Genomic DNA, 22,672 nt, shown 5'->3' on the forward strand with positions numbered 1-22,672 from the left:
AAGCATTGGTGGTCCGGGTCACTCAGACCTGCAGTGTGGATTCTCCTCTACGTGAGGGGGCAGCCCCAGTCAATAAGTATCAGTGCACTAGGAAGTGAAAATACCAGTACCAGGCGCCATAAGAAGTATGTAAAAATACCGCAGTGGCCAGACGATGACTTTGGCCAAAGATGGCTATCAGATGTTGCTATATCGGCCCATAATGCTGATCAATGAGGTCACATTGTGACCTGCAGACTACTGAGACGAGCAAGGAGCAAAAAGTCAGAACCAGTAAAGATCTTCTAGTAACGCGCCTGTTGCGATGTCGCCAGGCGACCCCATCACCTGCATTATGCTGCACGCTGTGATCCGGGGCCAACGATGGCGTTTAGCCCCAGCCCGACACGGCTGAGAAGGAGTCCGCGTTACCCCTGCCCTCGGGGACACGTACAGTAACACTTGACTCTCACCAGATGGTGTTATCACGATTTTAACATGTTTGTGTGCACTTGCGAAAAGCACTCGTCTTTTACGAAGTATGTGCCCCAGGCGACGTAGTTTCTACGGAGGAATCGCAGTCTCGGAGTTTTACCTGTACAAACAACATTACAAAACCTTGATATTTTCTGGTAAAAATACCCGAGATTTTTTTTTTCATCTTTTTTTGGTAGGCAAAATAGAGTTAATAATATAAAAAAATAAAAAATGTTTTTTGCTATTTTATTTCCCAGCAATCAAAGTATGGTAAATTAGTGGGCGCTGCTGTAAAACATATATAAGGGTAAAAAATATCTAGATGTTTCAGCATCAGTTTTAGAGGATTAGACCACATCAGTATTTGGTCAGTATTATACATCAGTATTAGTAAGCCAAAACCAGGAGTGGGTGATAAATACAGAAGTGGTGACGTGTTTCTATTATACCTTTCCTCTGATTGTTCCTCTCCTGGTTTTGGCTTATAAATACTGAGGTAAAATACTGACCAAATACTGCTAGTGTGAACATGGCCTTATTCTCATGATTTCTTTTCCAAATTGCCTTTTTTGACTTCTTGCTTTGAAAGGGAAGGTGTGCCCGTGCTTGTGACAGTTCAGACCTGCAGCATGGTGGAGCCACTGGTCTGTGCGCTCTTAAATGCTGCTGTATGAGGCAGCTTTGCCTCTGCAGAAATGGAGGCGCACAGGGGCAATAAAAGAGGATGGCCCAGCGATCTGCCAGCTTCAGAACAGCACTTCCAAGCTCTAAAACAAGCAGCTTGCAAAACACTTGACTTCTTAAAAAAAAAAAGACCATCATCCCCTAAAAGACTGCAGAGGTGGCCGGTGACACTGGCAACAAGCAGTAAACAGCTGAATTAAACAGCCATCCGTTATTGAGAACTGAGATTTTTGAAAACAAGTAAACTGCAAATTAGCCCGAACCTTGTAATTTTACCTTTCTAATATATGCTCTCAGGACAGGATGTACGGTATATATCAGGTCAACCACACAGGGGCACAGTTATCGTCTGGGCCATCTATATATAATTGTCTAAGGGGTACTTCCGTCTGTCGCGGAAATCCTGGGCCGCGACTAATCAGCAATATTGGGGCGGGATTTAAAAACCGCTTCACTTTTTACTATTGATGCTGCCTATGCAGCATCAATAGTAAAAACATATAATGTTAAAAATAAAATAATAATAAAAAACCCCAAAACATTATATTCTCACCTTCCGGCGTCCGCGGCAGCCTTTCCCGCTCCTCACGACGCTTCGGTAACAAGAATGCATTGCGGCAATGACTCGAGATCACGTAGCGGTCTCGCGAGATGATGACGTAGAGGTCTCGCAAGACCGCTACATCATCACGGGTTATTGCCGAAAGGCATTACTGGGAACGGAGTGTCGCGAGGAGCATCGCTAAACGCCTGGGCTGGATCCGGGGGCCGCCGGAAGGTGAGTATATAACTGTTTTTTTATTTTAATTGTTTTTTTTAACAGGGATATGGTGGCCACATTGCTATATACTACGTGGGCTGTTGTATACTGCGTGGGCTGTGTTATATACTACGTCCCTGTGCTATATACTACGTGGGCTGTGTTATATGCTACGTGGGCTGTGTTGTATGCTACATGGGCTGTGAGACTCTTTCGCTTGGAACCCTCAAAAACCTGGAGCTGGCCCTGGCTTCACTGATTAGTCGCGCCCGGCCACGAACAATCAGCGACAGACGCAGTCCGGCCGCGAATTGGCGCGGGATTTGAACCGCGCTTCGCTGATTGGTTGCACCCAGCCGGCCGAATCCTGTGTATTCATTGCATTATTCTGAAATCTTCATAAATAAACTACATACATATTCTAGAATACCCGATGCGTTAGAATCGGGCCACCATCTAGTATGATATATAAGAGCAGTAACAGAACAGGACTGTCTCATACACTTACTGGGTAATCGATGTCTCCACAATTGGTGAGTCTGAATGGCCGCTGCTCGGGGGAGTTGCTCAGATCATCATTGAACAACAGAAGAACTTGATCTGAGCCGCTGCCGATAAAATCGTCCACCAGTATATTTCTCACATGTTTCCAAGTGGCGGCGGTCTGTAAAGATATACATCCATTACGAGTTTTCACATTTTGATCACAGCTGTGACAGATAACTCAGTCCATAAAGGGGTCGTCCACTACCAGGACAATCTCCTCTTGTTCGAAATGTTCAGCCCCGAAAAAATAATAAAGCCTATACTCACCTCCCGTGCTGGTGCCGTTCCAGAGGTGTCGGCACTCCAGCAGGGTCAGGGCTCCCAAGTTTGTTATGACACATAAGCCCGAAGCCCAGTCAGCGATGGTGTCAGTGGCCCCGACTTCACACATGTGACGCCAGCGCAGAGTGGGCTCCAGGATCACGTGTCACAACACCCGCACAAGAGCCCTGGGACCGCGAGTGCTAACACCACTGGAATGGCGCCAGCACAGCAGGCGAGTATAGGCTTTATTATTTTATCGAGGCCAAGCATGGGGTAGGAGAAGGGGCTATCCTAGTAGTGGACAATCCCTTTAATTAAAAGGAACACAGGAGGCTAAAAAGAAAGGAACACAGGAGGATAAAAAGAAATACACTAACATGCCTGAAGGGACTATGCACAACAAAGATTTAAGCAAAACAAAAGAAATTAGCAAAGCATAAGTTGGTTTAAGTACGTTGTTAGTGATATCCCCAGTGAGTTCTTAGTGATGCAATGTGCATCACCAACTCGTTTTTTCATTAAAAACAGTGGTCTAATCATGTGCAAAAAGCACTTTATATAGTTAGGTCTTACCTGCTCATTTAGTCATAGTGAAGTACTTCATTGTGTTCAGTCATGGTTGTCGTCACCCACGCAATTTGAATGATGTTCCCGGGGTTGCGCCAATGTCACTGGAATCGGTTTTGAGAAATCCCACACTTGCGAAGTGTATCATGGAGCCGCGCATGGACAGCGTTGACTGGGGAGCCGCGCATTCACAGTGTCGATCGGGGAGCCGCGCATGCGCTGTGACGAGTGGCTCCGGCCGCATACAGTGAAGTTGGGTACTACACACATGCACAGCGTCTATCGGAGAGTCACGCATTCACAGCGTCGATCGTGGAGCCGCGCATGCACAACGTCGATCGTGGAGCCACGCATGCACAACGTTGATCGTGGAACCAAGCATGCGCTGTGACGAGCGGATGCGGCCGCATACAGTGAAGCTGGGTACTACACACATACACAGCGTTGATCGGGGAGCCACACATTCACAGCGTCGATCGCGGAGCCGCGAATGCACAACATCGATCGTGGAGCCGCGCATGCACAACGTCGATCGTGGAGTCACGCATGCACGTCGTCGATCGTGGAACCAAGCATGCGCTGTGACAAGCGGCTCTGGCTGCACACAGTGAAGTTGGGTACTACACACAGCCTCAGTACGCATGAGCAGGGAGCCGCTCGACAAGGCGCATTCGTGGCTCCGTGATACACTATGCAAGCGTGGAATTTTTCAAAGTGGATTCCAGTGACGTTGGTGCAACCCCGGGAACATCACTGAAATTGCGTGGGCAGCAACAAATGTGACAGAACGAAATGAAGCATACACCTATGACTAAATGAGCAGGTAAGATATACAGTGGGTGCGGAAAGTATTCAGACCCCTTTAAATGTTTCACTCTTTGTTTCATTGCAGCCATTTGTTAAATTCAAAAAAGTTCATTTTTTTCTCATTAATGTACACTCTGCACCCCATCTTGATTGAAAAAAAAAAAAAAAGCAGAAATGTTTGCAAATTTATTAAAAAAAGAAAAACTGAAATATCACATATAAAGTTTACCTCCGTCAGGTGAAGGGACTACTGCTCCCATCAGCCGAGTGAGAGAAGGAGCAGCTGATGGGAGTAGTCATCAGCTGGCTCCTGCACTGTAGATAAAACAAACAAAAAAACGCATTGGGTTCCTCTGCATTTCTGATAACCAGCCAGGCAAAACTCACAGCTGGGGGATGCAACCCTCAGCTGTCAGCTTCAGCAAGGCAGGTTATCAAGAATAATAGGGTGCCCACGCTGTTTTTTAAAATTATTTAAATAAATAAAAAAAACTGCATGGGGTCCCGCCCATTTTTGACAACCAGCCTTGCTAAAGCAGACAGCTGGGGGCTGGTATTCTCAGGCTTGTAAGGGGCCATGGATATTGGCACCCCCATCCTAAATATTGGGGGTCACAATACAAAGGTGACATCAACCCCACAAATATGAGTCTCACTTGCCACCGCTACAGGGCAGGTGGGAAGAATCAGGCAAAGCGCCAGAATTAGCGCGTTTAATAGACGCGCCTTTTCTGGTTGGCTGCGGGCTGCTAACTTTAAGGCTGGTGGTTGCTATATCCATATCCCCTTACCAGCCAGAGAATAGCAGCCCCCAGCTGTCTGGTTGTCAAAAATGAGAGGACCCCACACCGTTTTTTCTAATCCCCTCTATTCTCGATAACCAGCCTTGCTGAAGCTGTCAGATGAGGGTCGCAGCCCCTAGCTGAGTTTTGCCTGGCTAGTTATCAAAAATACGGAGGAACCCATGACGGTTTTTTTTTTTTAATTTTTATTATTTACAGCGAAGGAGCCGCCTGATGAATACTCCCATCCGCCGCTCCTACTCTCACTGTTACTAGCGGCAGCAGGCGTCGGCTGATGGGAGCAGTAGTCCCATCACCTGACACCAGAGGTAAACATTATACCTCCGATCATAGCTGAGCGCTCCTGCTGTCTTTTGACAGCGTGGGAACCGCGGCTCTCTGACCGGCAGGGATGATTTTACTGCCGATCAGAAGCCGTGTTTGCCACGCTGTCGTGCACATGACAGTACGGCAAACACCTGATGTTTGGGTTGAACCCAAACAGTAACACAGACTTCCTGGTGAAGTCCGTGTTCAGTGTCTGTACCCGAACAGTAGGTGTTCGGTAAGGATGGCAAACTTTACTGTTCGAGTTCGCCCATCTCTATCAAAGAGTAAAGGCTATCGGGCAACAGTGTATGGGGTTAACCCAAAATTCTCTTGATAAATGATGGCGGAGGGATAGAAGAATCGGGCACTTTAATCCTTGATTGTTTTCAAATGATTAAGCTTCTGTCAGAAGTTTACTAGCCCTTAATACTGATGTACGGGGCGATGGTGATAGACATCTGCTGGTGGAACACGTCTGCCCGATAGATATGTCCTCTATAAAGACACCTTCATGATAAATCTGCTTACATGTACAAAGTATAATATAGCCTCACAAATACCTTCCATCCGTCTTTCCATATTCCGCAGGCATCCCCAGAAGAGAAGGAGAGAACACATAATGTATCTGCTTGGCTTGTATATGCAACCTGTAACTTTGAAAGGTTTTCAGCGGGAAGCTGGCAGACCTGCTTAGGGACTCCATTATGGAACCAGATCAATTGCTTACTGCTGGCTGCTATTGCTGCCGTCTCATATCTGCCATTAACATTTTGCATCATGCAAACTTCAAGGCATTGCAGCACGCTGGAGTAGACATGCGGAACAAGACATGATCCCGGCACAGCTTTCTGATTATCAATGCAATACAAAATAAACTCCTTTCCTTGCAGAGTTCTATTAGGAAGAGAAGAGCTTGTTAGATGCTCGCCATCCAATCTCATGCTTGTTATCCCCAAAATACAAGTTCCTTCTTCAATAGTACCAGCCCAAAGAAGAGCGGAAATATTGATTGGAGCCGTTAAAACTTCTGAAGTTAAAGATGAGACGTAAAGGAGATTTTCCTGTTGTCTCCACAGAACGGTGGGGCCATCAGTTATGGAGAGATCGTCCATGGTTTCCGAGTTCACTTTGAACTTGGAGGAGGGTTCCAGTTCATTAGACGAGTGAAGAAGAAGCAGAATCAGCCTGAAACAACCGCTAGACTTTCTTTTACAAGTCCTCAGCAAAACGCATGGAAGCCTAATGCCGCTTCTGGCATCTGACACACAGCGGACGCAGGCCAGTTCCAGGGCGGACTTACACCACGGGACGTTGTACTGCCCACCAGAGGCGTCAATGAACCGTCCACTCTCGGGATTGAACGCCTTCCTCGAGAAAGCAAGAACATTTCTCTCTGCCGAGTCCGAGCTCTTTCTCTGTAGTAGTTGAAATGTAATGATCTGTCCATTGTAGGCGACAACGTGGCCATTGTTACTAGAGATATCCATTCTTCACTGTACCGATGTGACTACTAAAAGGTTCATCTGAGAAACAGAAAGATATTAGGTTTAAAGAAGATGAAAACTTACCTAAAAACACAAAATAGGTTTTAAGCAAAATAATAAGTACTTCTGCGCATAGATAACTGTGATGTAAATGATAGCACCTCTTATGGTTGTAGCTCTCGCCGGCATCAGTGCCGTAGAGGGATCCCTCCTGGTAATAGAGCCCTCTATTGGGAGAAAGCACTGGCACCTCGGGGGAGGGTTTGGAAGAAAGCACTGCCCTCTATTGGGAGGCTTTCAGACAAAGCAGTGGCACCTCGGGGGGGGGGGGGGGGGGGGTTTGGAAGAAAGCACTACCCTCTATTGGGAGGCTTTAAGACAAAGCACTGGCACCTCGGGGGAGGGTTTGGAAGAAAGCACTGCCCTCTATTGGGAGGCTTTCAGACAAAGCAGTGGCACCTCGGCGGAGGGTTTGGAAGAAAGCACTGTCCTCTATTAGAAGGCTTTCAGACAAAGCACTGGCTCCTCAAGGGTGAGGTTATTATTGTACAAGGGCGCAATGGAGAAGTCTTGTGACCCTCCCACAACTAAGCAACATGTGGGGAAAAAAGCTGGAAAATTGCAATTTAATTTTTCTTAATTTTCAGAATTAGAAAGTTCTGTTTAGAGAATACCTGTATATGTGGTGTAAGAAAGTCCATGGGATAACAGCATTAAAGGGACCTTGTCAGCACATATTAACATATGGATGCATTAGTATGGCTCTATGAGTCCTCCAATAAAAAAATTACACTTTTCTTGTTGAGATCAGATGAGCCAGTCATTAGAACGCTAGTGGTAGGCAAATCTGGCTGAAAGTGCACTAGGGGCGTGCCAGTACATTTGGTACAAACAAGAAACACAGCAGAAGCCAGCTCACCGATCATTATGAGAAGCCCGGAACTTCGTCCTGACGAGACGCAATGGGATACAACGAACAAAGAAAAAAGTGGTTCCAGCTTCAATAAAATCATGAAAAATTTATTCCAACTTGTTAAAATGGAGAAACAACTCTTGGGGCAGCACCATGGCACATGCGAGGTAGGCAACGCGTTTCGACCGACGCAGCGTTCTTTGTCACAGCTGATCTACTCACTGGTTCATCCGGTATAAAAGGAATCAGGAACCAATGGAATGGTAATAAATCCTCACATGACCCGAAGGTCCTAGATACTGACAATAAAATTAAGTACAAAATACATGGATCTATACAGATAATGAACATTAAGATATAAATGAACATATGAAAAAATATACACACATATAATATTTCTGAAACTAATACAAAAATTATAAGATACGAAAATTACACAGCATAGAAAAGGAAAAATAAAAAATATATATATATAGAAATACTTTTGCACTGCATGAAGAGACTATCAATAGTGGAACATTAATTCGTTCCTTTTATTTAAACCATTAGGAAATCTTGTGCCGAGGTTGAAGATCCAAAAAGCCTCCCTAGTGAGCAACATTCTCTGAATGTCTCCTCCTCGTGAGGTTTTTTTTTATTTTTTCGATCCCTGTTACCCTCAATGACACTGGTACAGCAGTCCAAGTGCATTGACACGCCCCTGTGCACTTTCAGACTGATTTGCATATGTCTTCTGTGCTAGATTTCTCATGACTGGCTCATCGGATCATTACAAAAAATGTGTCTTTTTTAATAAGGGGACAAGTTACTACACGATACAAAAAAAGCAGCCGCACCATGGCCTCTACGTCTGGTCTTACCCTAAAGCCCTGGCCCCATATGCTAAAACACTGCATTTTTTTCCTGCACTTGTCGGCACGAAAATTCTTAACGGCCTGGTCTGATTGCTGCATTTTTGCAACTTTTGTGTTGCATTTTCCTCCTTTTGAGGCATTTTTGATGTACATGTGAAGCACCTTATGAACACAATTCTGCATTTATTTTTTTCCAAACTTATTTTTTTTTTGCAAAAAAATGCACAGTTCAACCACAGTTTAATTGCAGAGTTTTCTTTAAATCACATCCACACTGCTAGAATTGTCAACTTCAGCAGACTGTCCGGCTCAATAAAAACACAGTGCTTACGCTATGTGGAATACGGACAAAATGTAAGCAAGGATCGGGCGTGGTGGACTTGTACATGGTGGAGGCAGAACGTATCCTGAAGTATCTGACTGCAGATTGTCCTCTCTGCATCAGGGGAGAGTCACACGGAAATATAACTTGGACGAGGATCGCAACCAGGCTTGGACTGGCCCACAGGAGAACAGGAGAATCTTCCGGCGGGCCCCCACCCTCTTATATGAGCAGTACTTCATTTAGTAATCTACCCAGATCATTATTATATCATATTGTGATTGTGGATAACGTCACATTTGCATGCAGCTGAAAAATGGGGAGTTGTTACTGGTGGGCCCTTGGCATCCCAGTCCAACACCGATGGCAATGCAATGCTCGTAGTGGCCGTCAGCTCTCCCAACCAGAACGTGACAGCATGGCTAATCCGAGAATTGTGTTGCAATCCTCGTCCCAGTTACACGCCCATGTGACTCTTCCCTTTTAACAAACATGCACGCTGTGCCAAGATGAGCATGAATGTATTTGGGGAGGCCAGGTCTGCTTGGCTGAGCTGTCGGAAACACCGCAACGTTCAACTTCAATGGGGTGGTGGGCACTGACTCGGGTTTTCTCTAGCCCCTAAAGTGAATAGTGCAGAGCCCCAATACCATAAACAGCCTGTAGACGGGGGCGGCGCTATTTTTGTAAAAAGACAGTCATATTTTTTCTAATCCAGGACAATCTCTTGAAGCCCTCTGGCACCCTAATGTAACGGTACATCAGTCAGAAAGTGAATGTATGGAGGGGAAAGATGTCGGCTGTTTTATGCAGCAGGCATCTAACAGCAACCAGAGCTAGCTGCTGTTCAGCCAGTTAGATGCTACTTTCAATCACTGACCCACAAATTTACCTTTTTCTGGTATTTGAGTGCAGTGGTGCCCATTGGGTCGGCATGGCCCAATGTAGACCTCTGTCACTGCCATTTTAGTCCCCTGGAAGCTGTGCATGTGATCGCAGGAACATGTCCCCTTAGGGAGGGGGAGTATTTAAAGGGGCTCTGCCAGCACAGAATCACTGATCAAACCAAGTCCCGCCGCTCGGTGCTTCATGGCGGGGCCAATCATTTATATACATCTTCCCACCAGCTTGGTTTACATCTCTCTCCGCCCTTCTCTGGCTCTATCAAGCCATAGCTGTCAAAGAAGAGGGAGGTGTAGATCAGAGGTGTCAAACTGCATTCCTCCAGGGCTGCAAACAGGTCATGTTTTCAGGATTTCCTTGTGTTGCACAGGTGATAATTTAATCACCTGCACAGAATGATTCCATCACCTGTGCAATACTAAGGAAATCCTGAAAACATGACCTGTTTGCAGCCCTCGAGGAATGCAGTTTGACACCTCTGGTGTAGATAGATGGGAACACAAGCAGGTGTGAGGAAGGTGATGATGATCGGCCCTGCCGTGAAACACTGACTTGGTTTGAACAGTCATTCTGTGCTAACAGAGCCACTTAAAAAAAAGGAACATTTTTTATATATACACTGCTCAAAAAAAATAAAGGGGCACTCAATCAGCATCCTCCAATTTCGGGTTAAATATATCTGGTATTGTTGTGTCCCTAAAAATCCAATGTACTCAGATGTAAAATAATTTAACCCCTTAGTGACAGAGCCAATTTGGTACTTAATGACCAGGCCAATTTTTGCAATTCTGACCACTGTCACTTTATGAGGTTATAACTCTGGAACGCTTCAACGGATCCCGCTGATTCTGAGACTGTTTTTTCGTGACATATTGTACTTCATGTTAGTGGTAACATTTCTTCGATATTACTTGCGATTATTTATGAAAAAAACGGAAATATGGCGAAAATTTTTAAAATTTTGCAATTTTCAAACTTTGTATTTTTATGCCCTTAAATCAGAGAGATATGTCATAAAAAATAGTTAATAAATAACATTTCCCACATGTCTACTTTACATCAGCACAATTTTGAAAACAAAATTTTTTTTTGTTAGGGAGTTATAAGGGTTAAAAGTTGACCAGCAATTTCTCATTTTTACAACACCATTTTTTTTTAGGGACCACATCACATTTGAAGTCATTTTGAGGGGTCTATATGATAGAAAATAATGAAGTGTGACATCATTCTAAAAACTACACCCCTCAAGGTTCTCAAAACCACATTCAAGAAGTTTATTAACCCTTTACGTGCTTCACAGGAACTGAAACAATGTGGAAGGAAAAAATGAACATTTAACTTTTTTTTGCAAACATCTTAATTCAGAACCATTTTTTTTATTTTCACAAGTGTAAAAACAGAAATGTAACCATAAATTTTGTTATGCAATTTCTCCTGAATACGCCATTACCCCATATGTGAGGGTAAACCACTGTTAGGGCGCACCGCAGAACTTAGAAGTGAAGGAGCGCCGTTTGACTTTTTCAATGCAGAATTGGCTGGAATTGAGATTGGACGCCATGTCACATTTAGAGAGCCCCTGATGTACCTAAACAGTGGAAACCCCCCACAAGTGACACCATTTTGGAAACTAGACCCCTTAAGGAACTTATTTAGATGTGTGTTCAGCACTTTGAACCCCCAAGTGCTTCACAGAAGTTTATAACGTAGAGCCGTGAAAATAAAAAATCGCTTTTGTTTACACAAAAATGATCTTTTTGCCCACAAATTCTTATTTTCACAAGGGTAACAGGAGAAATTAGACCACAAAAGTTGTTGTGCAATTTCTCCTGAGTACGCTGATACCCAATATGTGGGGGTAAACAACTGTTAGGGCGCACCGCAGAGCTTGGAAGAGAAGGAGTGCCGTTTTACTTTTTCAATGTAGAATTGGCTGGAATTGAGATTGGACGCCATGTCGCGTTTGGAGAGCCCCTGATGTGCCTAAACAGTGGAAACCCCCCACAAGTGACACCATTTTGGAAACTAGACCCCTTAAGGAACTTATCTAGATGTGTGGCGAGCACTTTGAACCCCTATGTGCTTCACAGAAGTTTATAACGTAGAGCCGTGAAAAAAAAAATTGCATTTTTTCTACAAAAATGATCTTTTTGCCCACAAATTTTTATTTTCACAAGGGTAACAGGAGAAATTAGACCACAAAAGTTGTTGTGCAATTTCTCCTGAGTACGTCGATACCCAATATGTGGGGGTAAACCACTGTTTGGGCGCACCGCAGAGCTTGGAAGAGAAAGAGTGCCGTTTTACTTTTTCAATGTAGAATTGGCTGGAATTGAGATCGGACGCCATGTCGCGTTTGGAGAGCCCCTGATGTGCCTAAACAGTAGAAATCCCCCACAAGTAACCCCATTTTGGAAACTAGACCCCCCATGGAACTTATCTAGATGTGTGGTGAGAACCTTGAATGCCCAAGTGCTTCACAGAAGTTTATAATGCAGAGCCGTGAAAATAAAAAATATTTTTTTTTCCACAAAAAAGATTTTTTAGCCACCAAATTTTTATTTTCACAAGGGTAACAAGAGAAACTGGACCCCAAAAGTTGTTGTCCAATTTGTCCTGAGTATGCTGGTACCCCATATGTGGGGGTAAACCACTGTTTGGGCGCACGGCAGAGCTCGGAAGGAAGGAGCGCCGTTTTGGAATGCAGACTTTGATAGAATGGTCTGCGGGTATTATGTTGCGTTTGCAGAGCCCCTGATGTACCTAACCAGTAGAAACCCTCCACAAGTGACCCCATTTTGGAAACTAGACCCCCCAAGGAACTTATCTAGATGTGTGGTGAGAACTTTGAATGCCCAAGTGCTTCACAGAAGTTTAGAATGCAGAGTCGTGAAAATAAAAAATATTTTTTTTTCCACAAAAAAGATATTGTAGCCCCCAAGTTTTTATTTTCACAAGGGTAACAGGAGAAATTGGACTGCAATAGTTGTTGTCCAATTTATCCCGAGTACGCTGATGCGCCATATGTGGCGGTAAACCACTGTTTGGGCGCACGGCAGAGCTCGGAAGGGAAGGAGCGCCTTTTTGGAATGCAGACTTTGATAGAATGGTCTGTGGGCATTATGTTGCGATTGCAGAGCCCCTGATGTACCTAAACTGTAGTAACCCCCCACAAGTGACCCCATTTTGGAAACTAGACCCCCCAAGGAACTTATCTAGATGTGTGGTGAGAACTTTGAATGCCCAAGTGCTTCACAGAAGTTTAGAATGCAGAGTCGTGAAAATAAAAAATATTTTTTTTTTCACAAAACAGATTTTGTAGCCCCCAAGTTTTTATTTTCACAAGGGTAACAAGAGAAATTGGACCCCAGAAGTTGTTGTCCAATTTATCCCGAGTACGCTGATGCCCCATATGTGGGGGTAACCCACTGTTTGGGCGCACGGCAGAGCTCAGAAGAGAGGGAGCACCATTTGACTTTTTGAGCGCAAAATTGGCTGTCGTGTTTGGAGACCCCCTGATGTACCTAAACAGTGGAAACCCCCCAATTCTAGCTCCAACCCTAACCCCAACACACCCCTAACCCTAATCCCAACCTCATCCATAATCCTAATCACTAACCCTAACCATAATCACAACCCTTACCCCAAAACAACCCTAATGTCAACCCTAACCATAACCCTAATCAAAACCCTAAATCCAACACACCCCTAATCCTAATCTCAACCCTAACCTCAAACCTAACCCTAATCCCAATACACCCCTAATCACAACCCTAACCTTAACCCTAATCCCAAGCGTAACCCTAATGCCAACCCTAACCCTAATACGAACCCTAATCCAAACCCTAACCCTAATCCCAGCTCTAACCCTAACTTTAGCCCCAACCCTAGCCCTAACTTTAGCCCCAACCCTAACCCTAGCCCTAGGGCTACTTTCACACTTGCGTCGTTTGGCATTCCGTCGCAATCCGTCGTTTTGGACAAGAAACGGATCCTGCAAATGTGCCCGCAGGATGCGTTTTTTGCCCATAGACTTGTATTGCCGACGGATCGTGACGGATGGCCACACGTCGCGTCCGTCGTGCACTGGATCAGTTGTGTTTTGGCGGAGCGTCGGCACAAAAAAACGTTCAATGAAACGTTTTTTTGTACGTCGCATCCGCCATTTCTGACCGCGCATGCGTGGCCGTAACTCCGCCCCCTCCTCCCCAGGACATAGATTGGGCAGCGGATGTGTTGAAAAACTACAGCTGCTGCCCACGTTCTGCACAATTTTCACAACGTGCGTCGGTATGTCGGGCCGACGCATTGCGACGGCCCCGTACCGACGTAAGTGTGAAAGAAGCCTAACCCTAAGTTTAGCCCCAACCCTAACCCTAAATTTAGCCCCAACCCTAACCCTAAATTTAGCCCCAACCCTAGCCCTACCCCTAACCTAACCCTACCCCTAACCTAACCCTACCCCTAACCTAACCCTACCCCTACCCTAACCCTACCCCTAACCTAACCCTACCCCTAACCTACCCCTAACCTAACCCTACCCCTAACCCTACCCCTAACCTAACCCTACCCCTAACCTAACCCTAACCCTACCCCTAATTTTAGCCCCAACTGCTGTTCTCCTGCCGGCCGGCAGATGGAGACAGATGGCGGGCGCACTGGGCATGCGTCCGCCATGTTCTGCTGCCGGCGGCCAGGAGGAGCAGCAAGAGGATCCAGGGACCTAGGTGAGTATGCTAGGGTCCCCGAATCCCCCTATTTCTCTGTCCTCTGATGTGCGATCACATCAGAGGACAGAGAATTACACTTTACTTTTTTTTTTTTTTGCGGTCGCCGGTAAACAGTTAATTACCGGCGATCGCAAAACAGGGGTCGGTATCCGATCGTGCTCTTTGGGGTCTCGGCTACCCCCGGCGATCGCAAATGCGGGGTGGGTTAAAAACCCCCCGAATCATGTTCTCTGGGGTCTCGGCTACCCTCGGCAGCCGAGACCCCGGAGAAAATCGGCCTCTGGGGGGCGCTATGGACTTTTTCCACAGCGCCGTTAATTAACGGCGCTGTGGTTTAAGTACCCTTAGCGGCCGCCGTTAAAAGGCGTATCGGCGGTCGCTAAGGGGTTAAAGGGAACCTGTCACCCCCAAAATCGAAGGTGAGCTAAGCCCACCAGCCCCTTTGATGTGGGCTCCGGTGGTGAGCCCACATCAAAGCCAGGACATGTCAGCTGTTTTGAACAGCTGACATGTGCCAGCAATAGTGGCAGGTGGAATCATGATCCACCCGTCGCTATTAACTAGCTAAATGCCGCTGTCTAACTCTGACAGCGGCATTTAACGCGTGCTCTCGGCAGTGATGCCAGAAATACGTGCACCGGTGACTCCCATCATGTGAAAGGGGGTCTTCGGTTCGTTGGCATGACAACCAGAGGTTTCCTGCAGACCGCTATGGTTGTTGATGCCGGATTGCTATGAGCGCCACCCTGTGGTCGGAGCTCATAGCAATGCTGTAATTCTGCTACATAGAGGCGATCTGAGCATCACCCCTATGCAGCAGAGCCGATCGGACTATGGCAGCTTATAGTCTCCTATGGAGGTTATTGAAGCATGACAAAAGTAAAAGAAAACTAGCTTTAAAAATATATAAAAGTTCAAATCACCCCCCTTTCGCCCCATTCAAAATTAAAAAAATAAAAAAAAAATAAAAAAAATCAAACATACACATATTTGGTATCGCTGCTTTCATTGCCCGATCTAGCAACATAAAGAGAAGGAATAACCTGATCGCTAAACGGAGTAGCGAGAAAAAATTTAAAAACGCCAGAATTAAATTTTTTTGGTCGCTGCAACATTGCATTAAAATGCACCAACAGGCGATCAAAAGAACGTATCTGCTCCAAAATGCTATGATTAAAAACACCAGCTCAGCACGCAAAAAATAAGCCCTCACCCAACCCGAGATCACAAAAAACTGGAGACGCTATGGGTATCGGAAAATGGAGCAATTTTTTTTTTTTTATATACAAATTTTGGAACTTTTTTTTCACCACTTCGATAAAAAAAGAACCTAGACATGTTTGGTGTCTATGAACTCGTAATGACCTGGAGAATCATAATGGTAGGTTAGTTTTAGTATTTAGTGAACCTAGCAAAAAAGCCTAACAAAAAAGTGGGATTGCACTTGTTTTGCAATTCCACCACACTTGGAATTTTTCCCCCGTTTTCTAGTACATGACATGGTAAAACCTATGATGTTGTTCAAAAGTACAACTTGTCCCACAAAAAAACAAGCCCTAACATGGCCATATTGATGGAAAAATAAAAAATGTATGGCTCTGGAAAGAAGGGGAACGAAAAATGAAAACACAAAAACGAAAAAGGGCTGCGGCGTGAAGGGGTTAAGAAAGCTCCTCCCACTGGAGGCTTTAATCATAGTGAGTACATTGTACACGGGCACCATTTTTTGTTCTGTCACAGAACTCATGTAACTGAACACTGGATGTCATATTCACATAAACACAGGGAGCGTTATTTCCTAATGGAATGGCACAGATTCTTTAAAGAATTACTTTACAAAGGGCCCCGGGAAGAGAATCACGCTACCTGACGTCACTGCGGGCCCCAGGACTAGAGCCACACTACCTGACGTCACTGCGGGCCCCAGGACTAGAGCCACACTACATGACGTCACTGGGGGCCCCAGGACTGACTAGAGCCACACTACATGACGTCACTGGGGGCCCCGGGACTAGAGCCACACTACCTGACGTCACTGCGGGCCCCAGGACTAGAGCCACACTACATGACGTCACTGCAGGCCCCAGGACTAGAGCCACACTACCTGACGTCACTGCGGGCCCCAGGACTAGAGCCACACTACATGACGTCACTGGGAGCCCCGGGACTAGAGCCACACTACATGACGTCACTGCGGGCCCCGGGACTAGAGCCACACTACCTGACGTCACTGCAGGCCCCAGGACTAGAGCCACACTACATGACGTCACTGCGGGCCCCAGGACTAGAGCCACACTACATGACGTCACTGGGAGCCCCGGGACTAGAGCCACACTACATGACGTCACTGCGGGCCCCGGGACTAGAGCCACACTACCTGACGTCACTGCAGGCCCCAGGACTAGAGCCACACTACATGACGTCACTGCGGGCCCCAGGACTAGAGCCACACTACATGACGTCACTGCAGGCCCCAGGACTAGAGCCACACTACATGACGTCACTGGGGGCCCCAGGACTAGAGCCACACTACCTGACGTCACTGCGGGCCCCGGGACTAGAGCCACACTACATGACGTCACTGCAGGCCCCAGGACTAGAGCCACACTACATGACGTCACTGGGGGCCCCAGGACTAGAGCCACACTACCTGACGTCACTGCGGGCCCCAGGACTAGAGCCACACTACATGACGTCACTGGGGGCCCCAGGACTAGAGCCACACTACCTGACGTCACTGGGGGCCCCAGGACTAGAGCCACACTACATGACGTCACTGCGGGCCCCAGGACTAGAGCCACACTACATGACGTCACTGGGGGCCCCAGGACTAGAGCCACACTACCTGACGTCACTGCGGGCCCCGGGACTAGAGCCACACTACATGACGTCACTGGGGGCCCCAGGACTAGAGCCACACTACCTGACGTCACTGGGGGCCCCAGGACTAGAGCCACACTACATGACGTCACTGGGGGCCCCAGGACTAGAGCCACACTACCTGACGTCACTGCGGGCCCCCGGGACTAGAGCCACACTACATGACGTCACTGCGGGCCCCCGGGACTAGAGCCACACTACATGACATCACTGCGGGCCCCAGGACTAGAGCCACACTACATGACGTCACTGCGGGCCCCAGGACTAGAGCCACACTACATGACGTCACTGCAGGCCCCAGGACTAGAGCCACACTACATGACGTCACTGCAGGCCCCAGGACTAGAGCCACACTACATGACGTCACTGGGAGCCCCGGGACTAGAGCCACACTACCTGACGTCACTGCAGGCCCCAGGACTAGAGCCACACTACATGACGTCACTGGGGGCCCCAGGACTAGAGCCACACTACATGACGTCACTGCAGGCCCCAGGACTAGAGCCACACTACATGACGTCACTGCAGGCCCCAGGACTAGAGCCACACTACATGACTTCACTGGGGGCCCCGGGACTAGAGCCACACTACATGACGTCACTGGGGGCCCCAGGACTGACTAGAGCCACACTACATGACGTCACTGGGGGCCCCAGGACTAGAGCCACACTACATGACGTCACTGCAGGCCCCAGGACTAGAGCCACACTACATGACGTCACTGGGGGCCCCGGGACTAGAGCCACACTATATGACGTCACTGCGGGCCCCGGGACTAGAGCCACACTACATGATGTCACTGGGGGCCCCAGGACTAGAGCCACACTACATGACGTCACTGCGGGCCCCGGGAAGAGAGCCACACTACATGACGTCACTGGGGCCCCGGGACTAGAGCCACACTACATGACGTCACTGCAGGCCCCGGGACTAGAGCCACACTACATGACGTCACTGCAGACCCCAGGACTAGAGCCACACTACATGACGTCACTGCGGGCCCCAGGACTAGAGCCACACTACATGACGTCACTGCGGGCCCCAGGACTAGAGCCACACTACATGACATCACTGCGGCCCCGGGACTAGAGCCACACTACAGGACATCACTGCGGGCCCCAGGACTAGAGCCACACTACATGACGTCACTGGGGGCCCCAGGACTAGAGCCACACTACATGACGTCACTGCGGGCCCCGGGACTAGAGCCACACTACATGACGTCACTGCGGGCCCCGGGACTATAGCCACACTAAATGACGTCACTGCGGGCCCCGGGACTAGAGCCACACTACATGACGTCACTGCGGGCCCCGGGACTAGAGCCACACTACATGACATCACTGCGGGCCCCGGGACTAGAGCCACACTACATGACATCACTGCGGCCCCGGGACTAGAGCCACACTACATGACGTCACTGCAGGCCCCAGGACTAGAGCCACACTACATGACGTCACTGCGGGCCCCAGGACTAGAGCCACACTACATGACGTCACTGCGGGCCCCAGGACTAGAGCCACACTACATGACGTCACTGCGGGGCCCGGGACTAGAGCCACACTACATGACGTCACTGCGGGCCCCAGGACTAGAGCCACACTACATGGCGTCACTGAGGGCCCCGGGACTAGAGCCACACTACAGGACATCACCTAGTTTACGGTCTCAGGACTAGAGCCACACTACATGACGTCACTGCAGGCCCCGGGACTAGAGCCACACTACATGACGTCACTGCGGGCCTCAGGACTAGAGCCACACTACATGACGTCACTGCGGGCCCCCGGGACTAGAGCCACACTACATGACGTCACTGCAGGCCCCGGGACTAGAGCCACACTACATGACGTCACTGGGGCCCCGGGACTAGAGCCACACTACATGACGTCACTGCAGGCCCCAGGACTAGAGCCACACTACATGACGTCACTGCAGGCCCCAGGACTAGAGCCACACTACATGACGTCACTGCGGGCCCCGGGACTAGAGCCACACTACATGACGTCACTGCGGGCCCCAGGACTAGAGCCACACTACATGACGTCACTGCGGGCCTCAGGACTAGAGCCACACTACATGACGTCACTGCGGGCCCCCGGGACTAGAGCCACACTACATGACGTCACTGCAGGCCCCGGGACTAGAGCCACACTACATGACGTCACTGGGGCCCCGGGACTAGAGCCACACTACATGACGTCACTGCAGGCCCCAGGACTAGAGCCACACTACATGACGTCACTGCAGGCCCCAGGACTAGAGCCACACTACATGACGTCACTGCGGGCCCCGGGACTAGAGCCACACTACATGACGTCACTGCGGGCCCCAGGACTAGAGCCACACTACATGACGTCACTGCGGGCCCCAGGACTAGAGCCACACTACATGACGTCACTGCGGGCCCCAGGACTAGAGCCACACTACATGACGTCACTGCGGGCCCCAGGACTAGAGCCACACTACATGACGTCAGTGCAGGCCCCGGGACTAGAGCCACACTACATGACGTCACTGCGGGCCCCGGGACTAGAGCCACACTACATGACGTCACTGCGGGCCCCAGGACTAGAGCCACACTACATGACGTCACTGCGGGCCCCAGGACTAGAGCCACACTACATGACGTCACTGCAGGCCCCGGGACTAGAGCCACACTACCTGACGTCACTGCAGGCCCCGGGACTAGAGCCACACTACATGACGTCACTGCGGGCCCCAGGACTAGAGCCACACTACATGGCGTCACTGCGGGCCCCAGGACTAGAGCCACACTACATGACGTCACTGCGGGCCCCAGGACTAGAGCTACACTACATGACGTCACTGCAGGCCCCGGGACTAGAGCCACACTACATGACGTCAGTGAGGGCCCCGGGACTAGAGCCACACTACATGACGTCACTGCGGGCCCCGGGACTAGAGCCACACTACATGACGTCACTGCAGGCCCCGGGACTAGAGCCACACTACATGACATCACTGCGGGCCCCGAGACTAGAGCCACACTACATGACGTCACTGCGGGCCCCGGGACTAGAGCCACACTACATGACGTCACTGCGGGGCCCAGGACTAGAGCCACACTACATGACATCACTGCGGGCCCCGGGACTAGAGCCACACTACATGACGTCACTGCAGGCCCCGGGACTAGAGCCACACTACATGACGTCACTGCGGGCCCCGGGACTAGAGCCACACTACATGACATCACTGCGGGCCCCGGGACTAGAGCCACACTACATGACGTCACTGCAGGCCCCGGGACTAGAGCCACACTACATGACGTCACTGCGGGCCCCAGGACTAGGGCCACACTACATGACATCACTGCGGGCCCCGGGACTAGAGCCACACTACATGACGTCACTGCGGGCCCCAGGACTAGAGCCACACTACATGACATCACTGCGGGCCCCGGGACTAGAGCCACACTACATGACGTCACTGCGGGCCCCGGGACTAGAGCCACACTACATGACGTCACTGCAGGCCCCGGGACTAGAGCCACACTACATGACGTCACTGCGGGCCCCAGGACTAGAGCCACACTACATGACGTCACTGCGGGCCCCGGGACTAGAGCCACACTACATGACGTCACTGCGGGCCCCGGGACTAGAGCCACACTACATGACGTCACTGCAGGCCCTGGGACTAGAGCCACACTACATGACGTCACTGCAGGCCCCGGGACTAGAGCCACACTACATGACGTCACTGCGGGCCCCGGGACTAGAGCCACACTACATGACGTCACTGCAGGCCCCGGGACTAGAGCCACACTACATGACGTCACTGCAGGCCCCGGGACTAGAGCCACACTACATGACGTCACTGCGGGCCCCGGGACTAGAGCCACACTACATGGTGTCACTGCGGGCCCCAGGACTAGAGCCACACTACATGACGTCACCTAGTTTACGGTCTCAGGACTAGAGCCACACTACATGACGTCACTGGGGGCCCCAGGACTAGAGCCACACTACATGACGTCACTGCGGGCCCCGGGACTAGAGCCACACTACATGACGTCACTGCGGGCCCCGGGACTAGAGCCACACTACATGGTGTCACTGCGGGCCCCAGGACTAGAGCCACACTACATGACGTCACCTAGTTTACGGTCTCAGGACTAGAGCCACACTACATGACGTCACTGGGGGCCCCAGGACTAGAGCCACACTACATGACGTCACTGCGGGCCCCGGGACTAGAGCCACACTACATGACGTCACTGCGGGCCCCAGGACTAGAGCCACACTACATGACGTCACTGCGGGCCCCAGGACTAGAGCCACACTACATGACTTCACTGCGGGCCCCAGGACTAGAGCCACACTACATGACGTCAGTGCAGGCCCCGGGACTAGAGCCACACTACATGACGTCACTGCGGGCCCCGGGACTAGAGCCACACTACATGACATCACTGCGGGCCCCAGGACTAGAGCCACACTACATGACGTCACTGCGGGCCCCAGGACTAGAGCCACACTACATGACGTCACTGCGGGCCCCAGGACTAGAGCCACACTACATGACGTCACTGCGGGCCCCGGGACTAGAGCCACACTACCTGACGTCACTGCAGGCCCCGGGACTAGAGCCACACTACATGACGTCACTGCGGGCCCCGGGACTAGAGCCACACTACATGGCGTCACTGCGGGCCCCAGGACTAGAGCCACACTACATGACGTCACTGCGGGCCCCAGGACTAGAGCCACACTACATGACGTCACTGCAGGCCCCGGGACTAGAGCCACACTACATGACGTCAGTGCGGGCCCCGGGACTAGAGCCACACTACATGACGTCACTGCGGGCCCCGGGACTAGAGCCACACTACATGACGTCACTGCGGGCCCCGGGACTAGAGCCACACTACATGACGTCACTGCAGGCCCCGGGACTAGAGCCACACTACATGACATCACTGCGGGCCCCGAGACTAGAGCCACACTACATGACATCACTGCGGGCCCCGGGACTAGAGCCACACTACATGACGTCACTGCGGGGCCCAGGACTAGAGCCACACTACATGACATCACTGCGGGCCCCGGGACTAGAGCCACACTACATGACGTCACTGCAGGCCCCGGGACTAGAGCCACACTACATGACGTCACTGCGGGCCCCGGGACTAGAGCCACACTACATGACATCACTGCGGGCCCCGGGACTAGAGCCACACTACATGACGTCACTGCAGGCCCCGGGACTAGAGCCACACTACATGACGTCACTGCGGGCCCCAGGACTAGAGCCACACTACATGACATCACTGCGGGCCCCGGGACTAGAGCCACACTACATGACGTCACTGCGGGCCCCAGGACTAGAGCCACACTACATGACATCACTGCGGGCCCCGGGAC

The 22,672-nt window shown here is 49.8% G+C and overlaps 1 protein-coding gene across 2 annotated transcripts in view; it reads right to left on the minus strand.

Annotated features, from left to right (window-relative positions):
* The window catches only part of FANCB (FA complementation group B), a 66,064-nt gene that overhangs the window by 36,914 nt on the left and 6,478 nt on the right, over positions 1 to 22,672 (minus strand). Inside the window, exons 2-4 of one of the 2 annotated variants that reach the window (XM_069761040.1) lie at positions 7,600 to 7,678; positions 5,757 to 6,719; positions 2,409 to 2,564 (exon numbers count right to left, since the gene is read on the minus strand). In XM_069761040.1, the coding sequence (XP_069617141.1) occupies positions 2,409 to 2,564; positions 5,757 to 6,683 (1,083 nt within the window). In that variant the 5' untranslated portion in view covers positions 6,684 to 6,719; positions 7,600 to 7,678. The remainder of the gene's footprint in view (positions 1 to 2,408; positions 2,565 to 5,756; positions 6,720 to 7,599; positions 7,679 to 22,672) is intronic. The other variant, XM_069761039.1, reaches the window with a different exon arrangement.

This window comes from Ranitomeya imitator, chromosome 3 (assembly GCF_032444005.1).
Source record: "Ranitomeya imitator isolate aRanImi1 chromosome 3, aRanImi1.pri, whole genome shotgun sequence".
Taxonomy (NCBI): domain Eukaryota; kingdom Metazoa; phylum Chordata; class Amphibia; order Anura; family Dendrobatidae; genus Ranitomeya; species Ranitomeya imitator.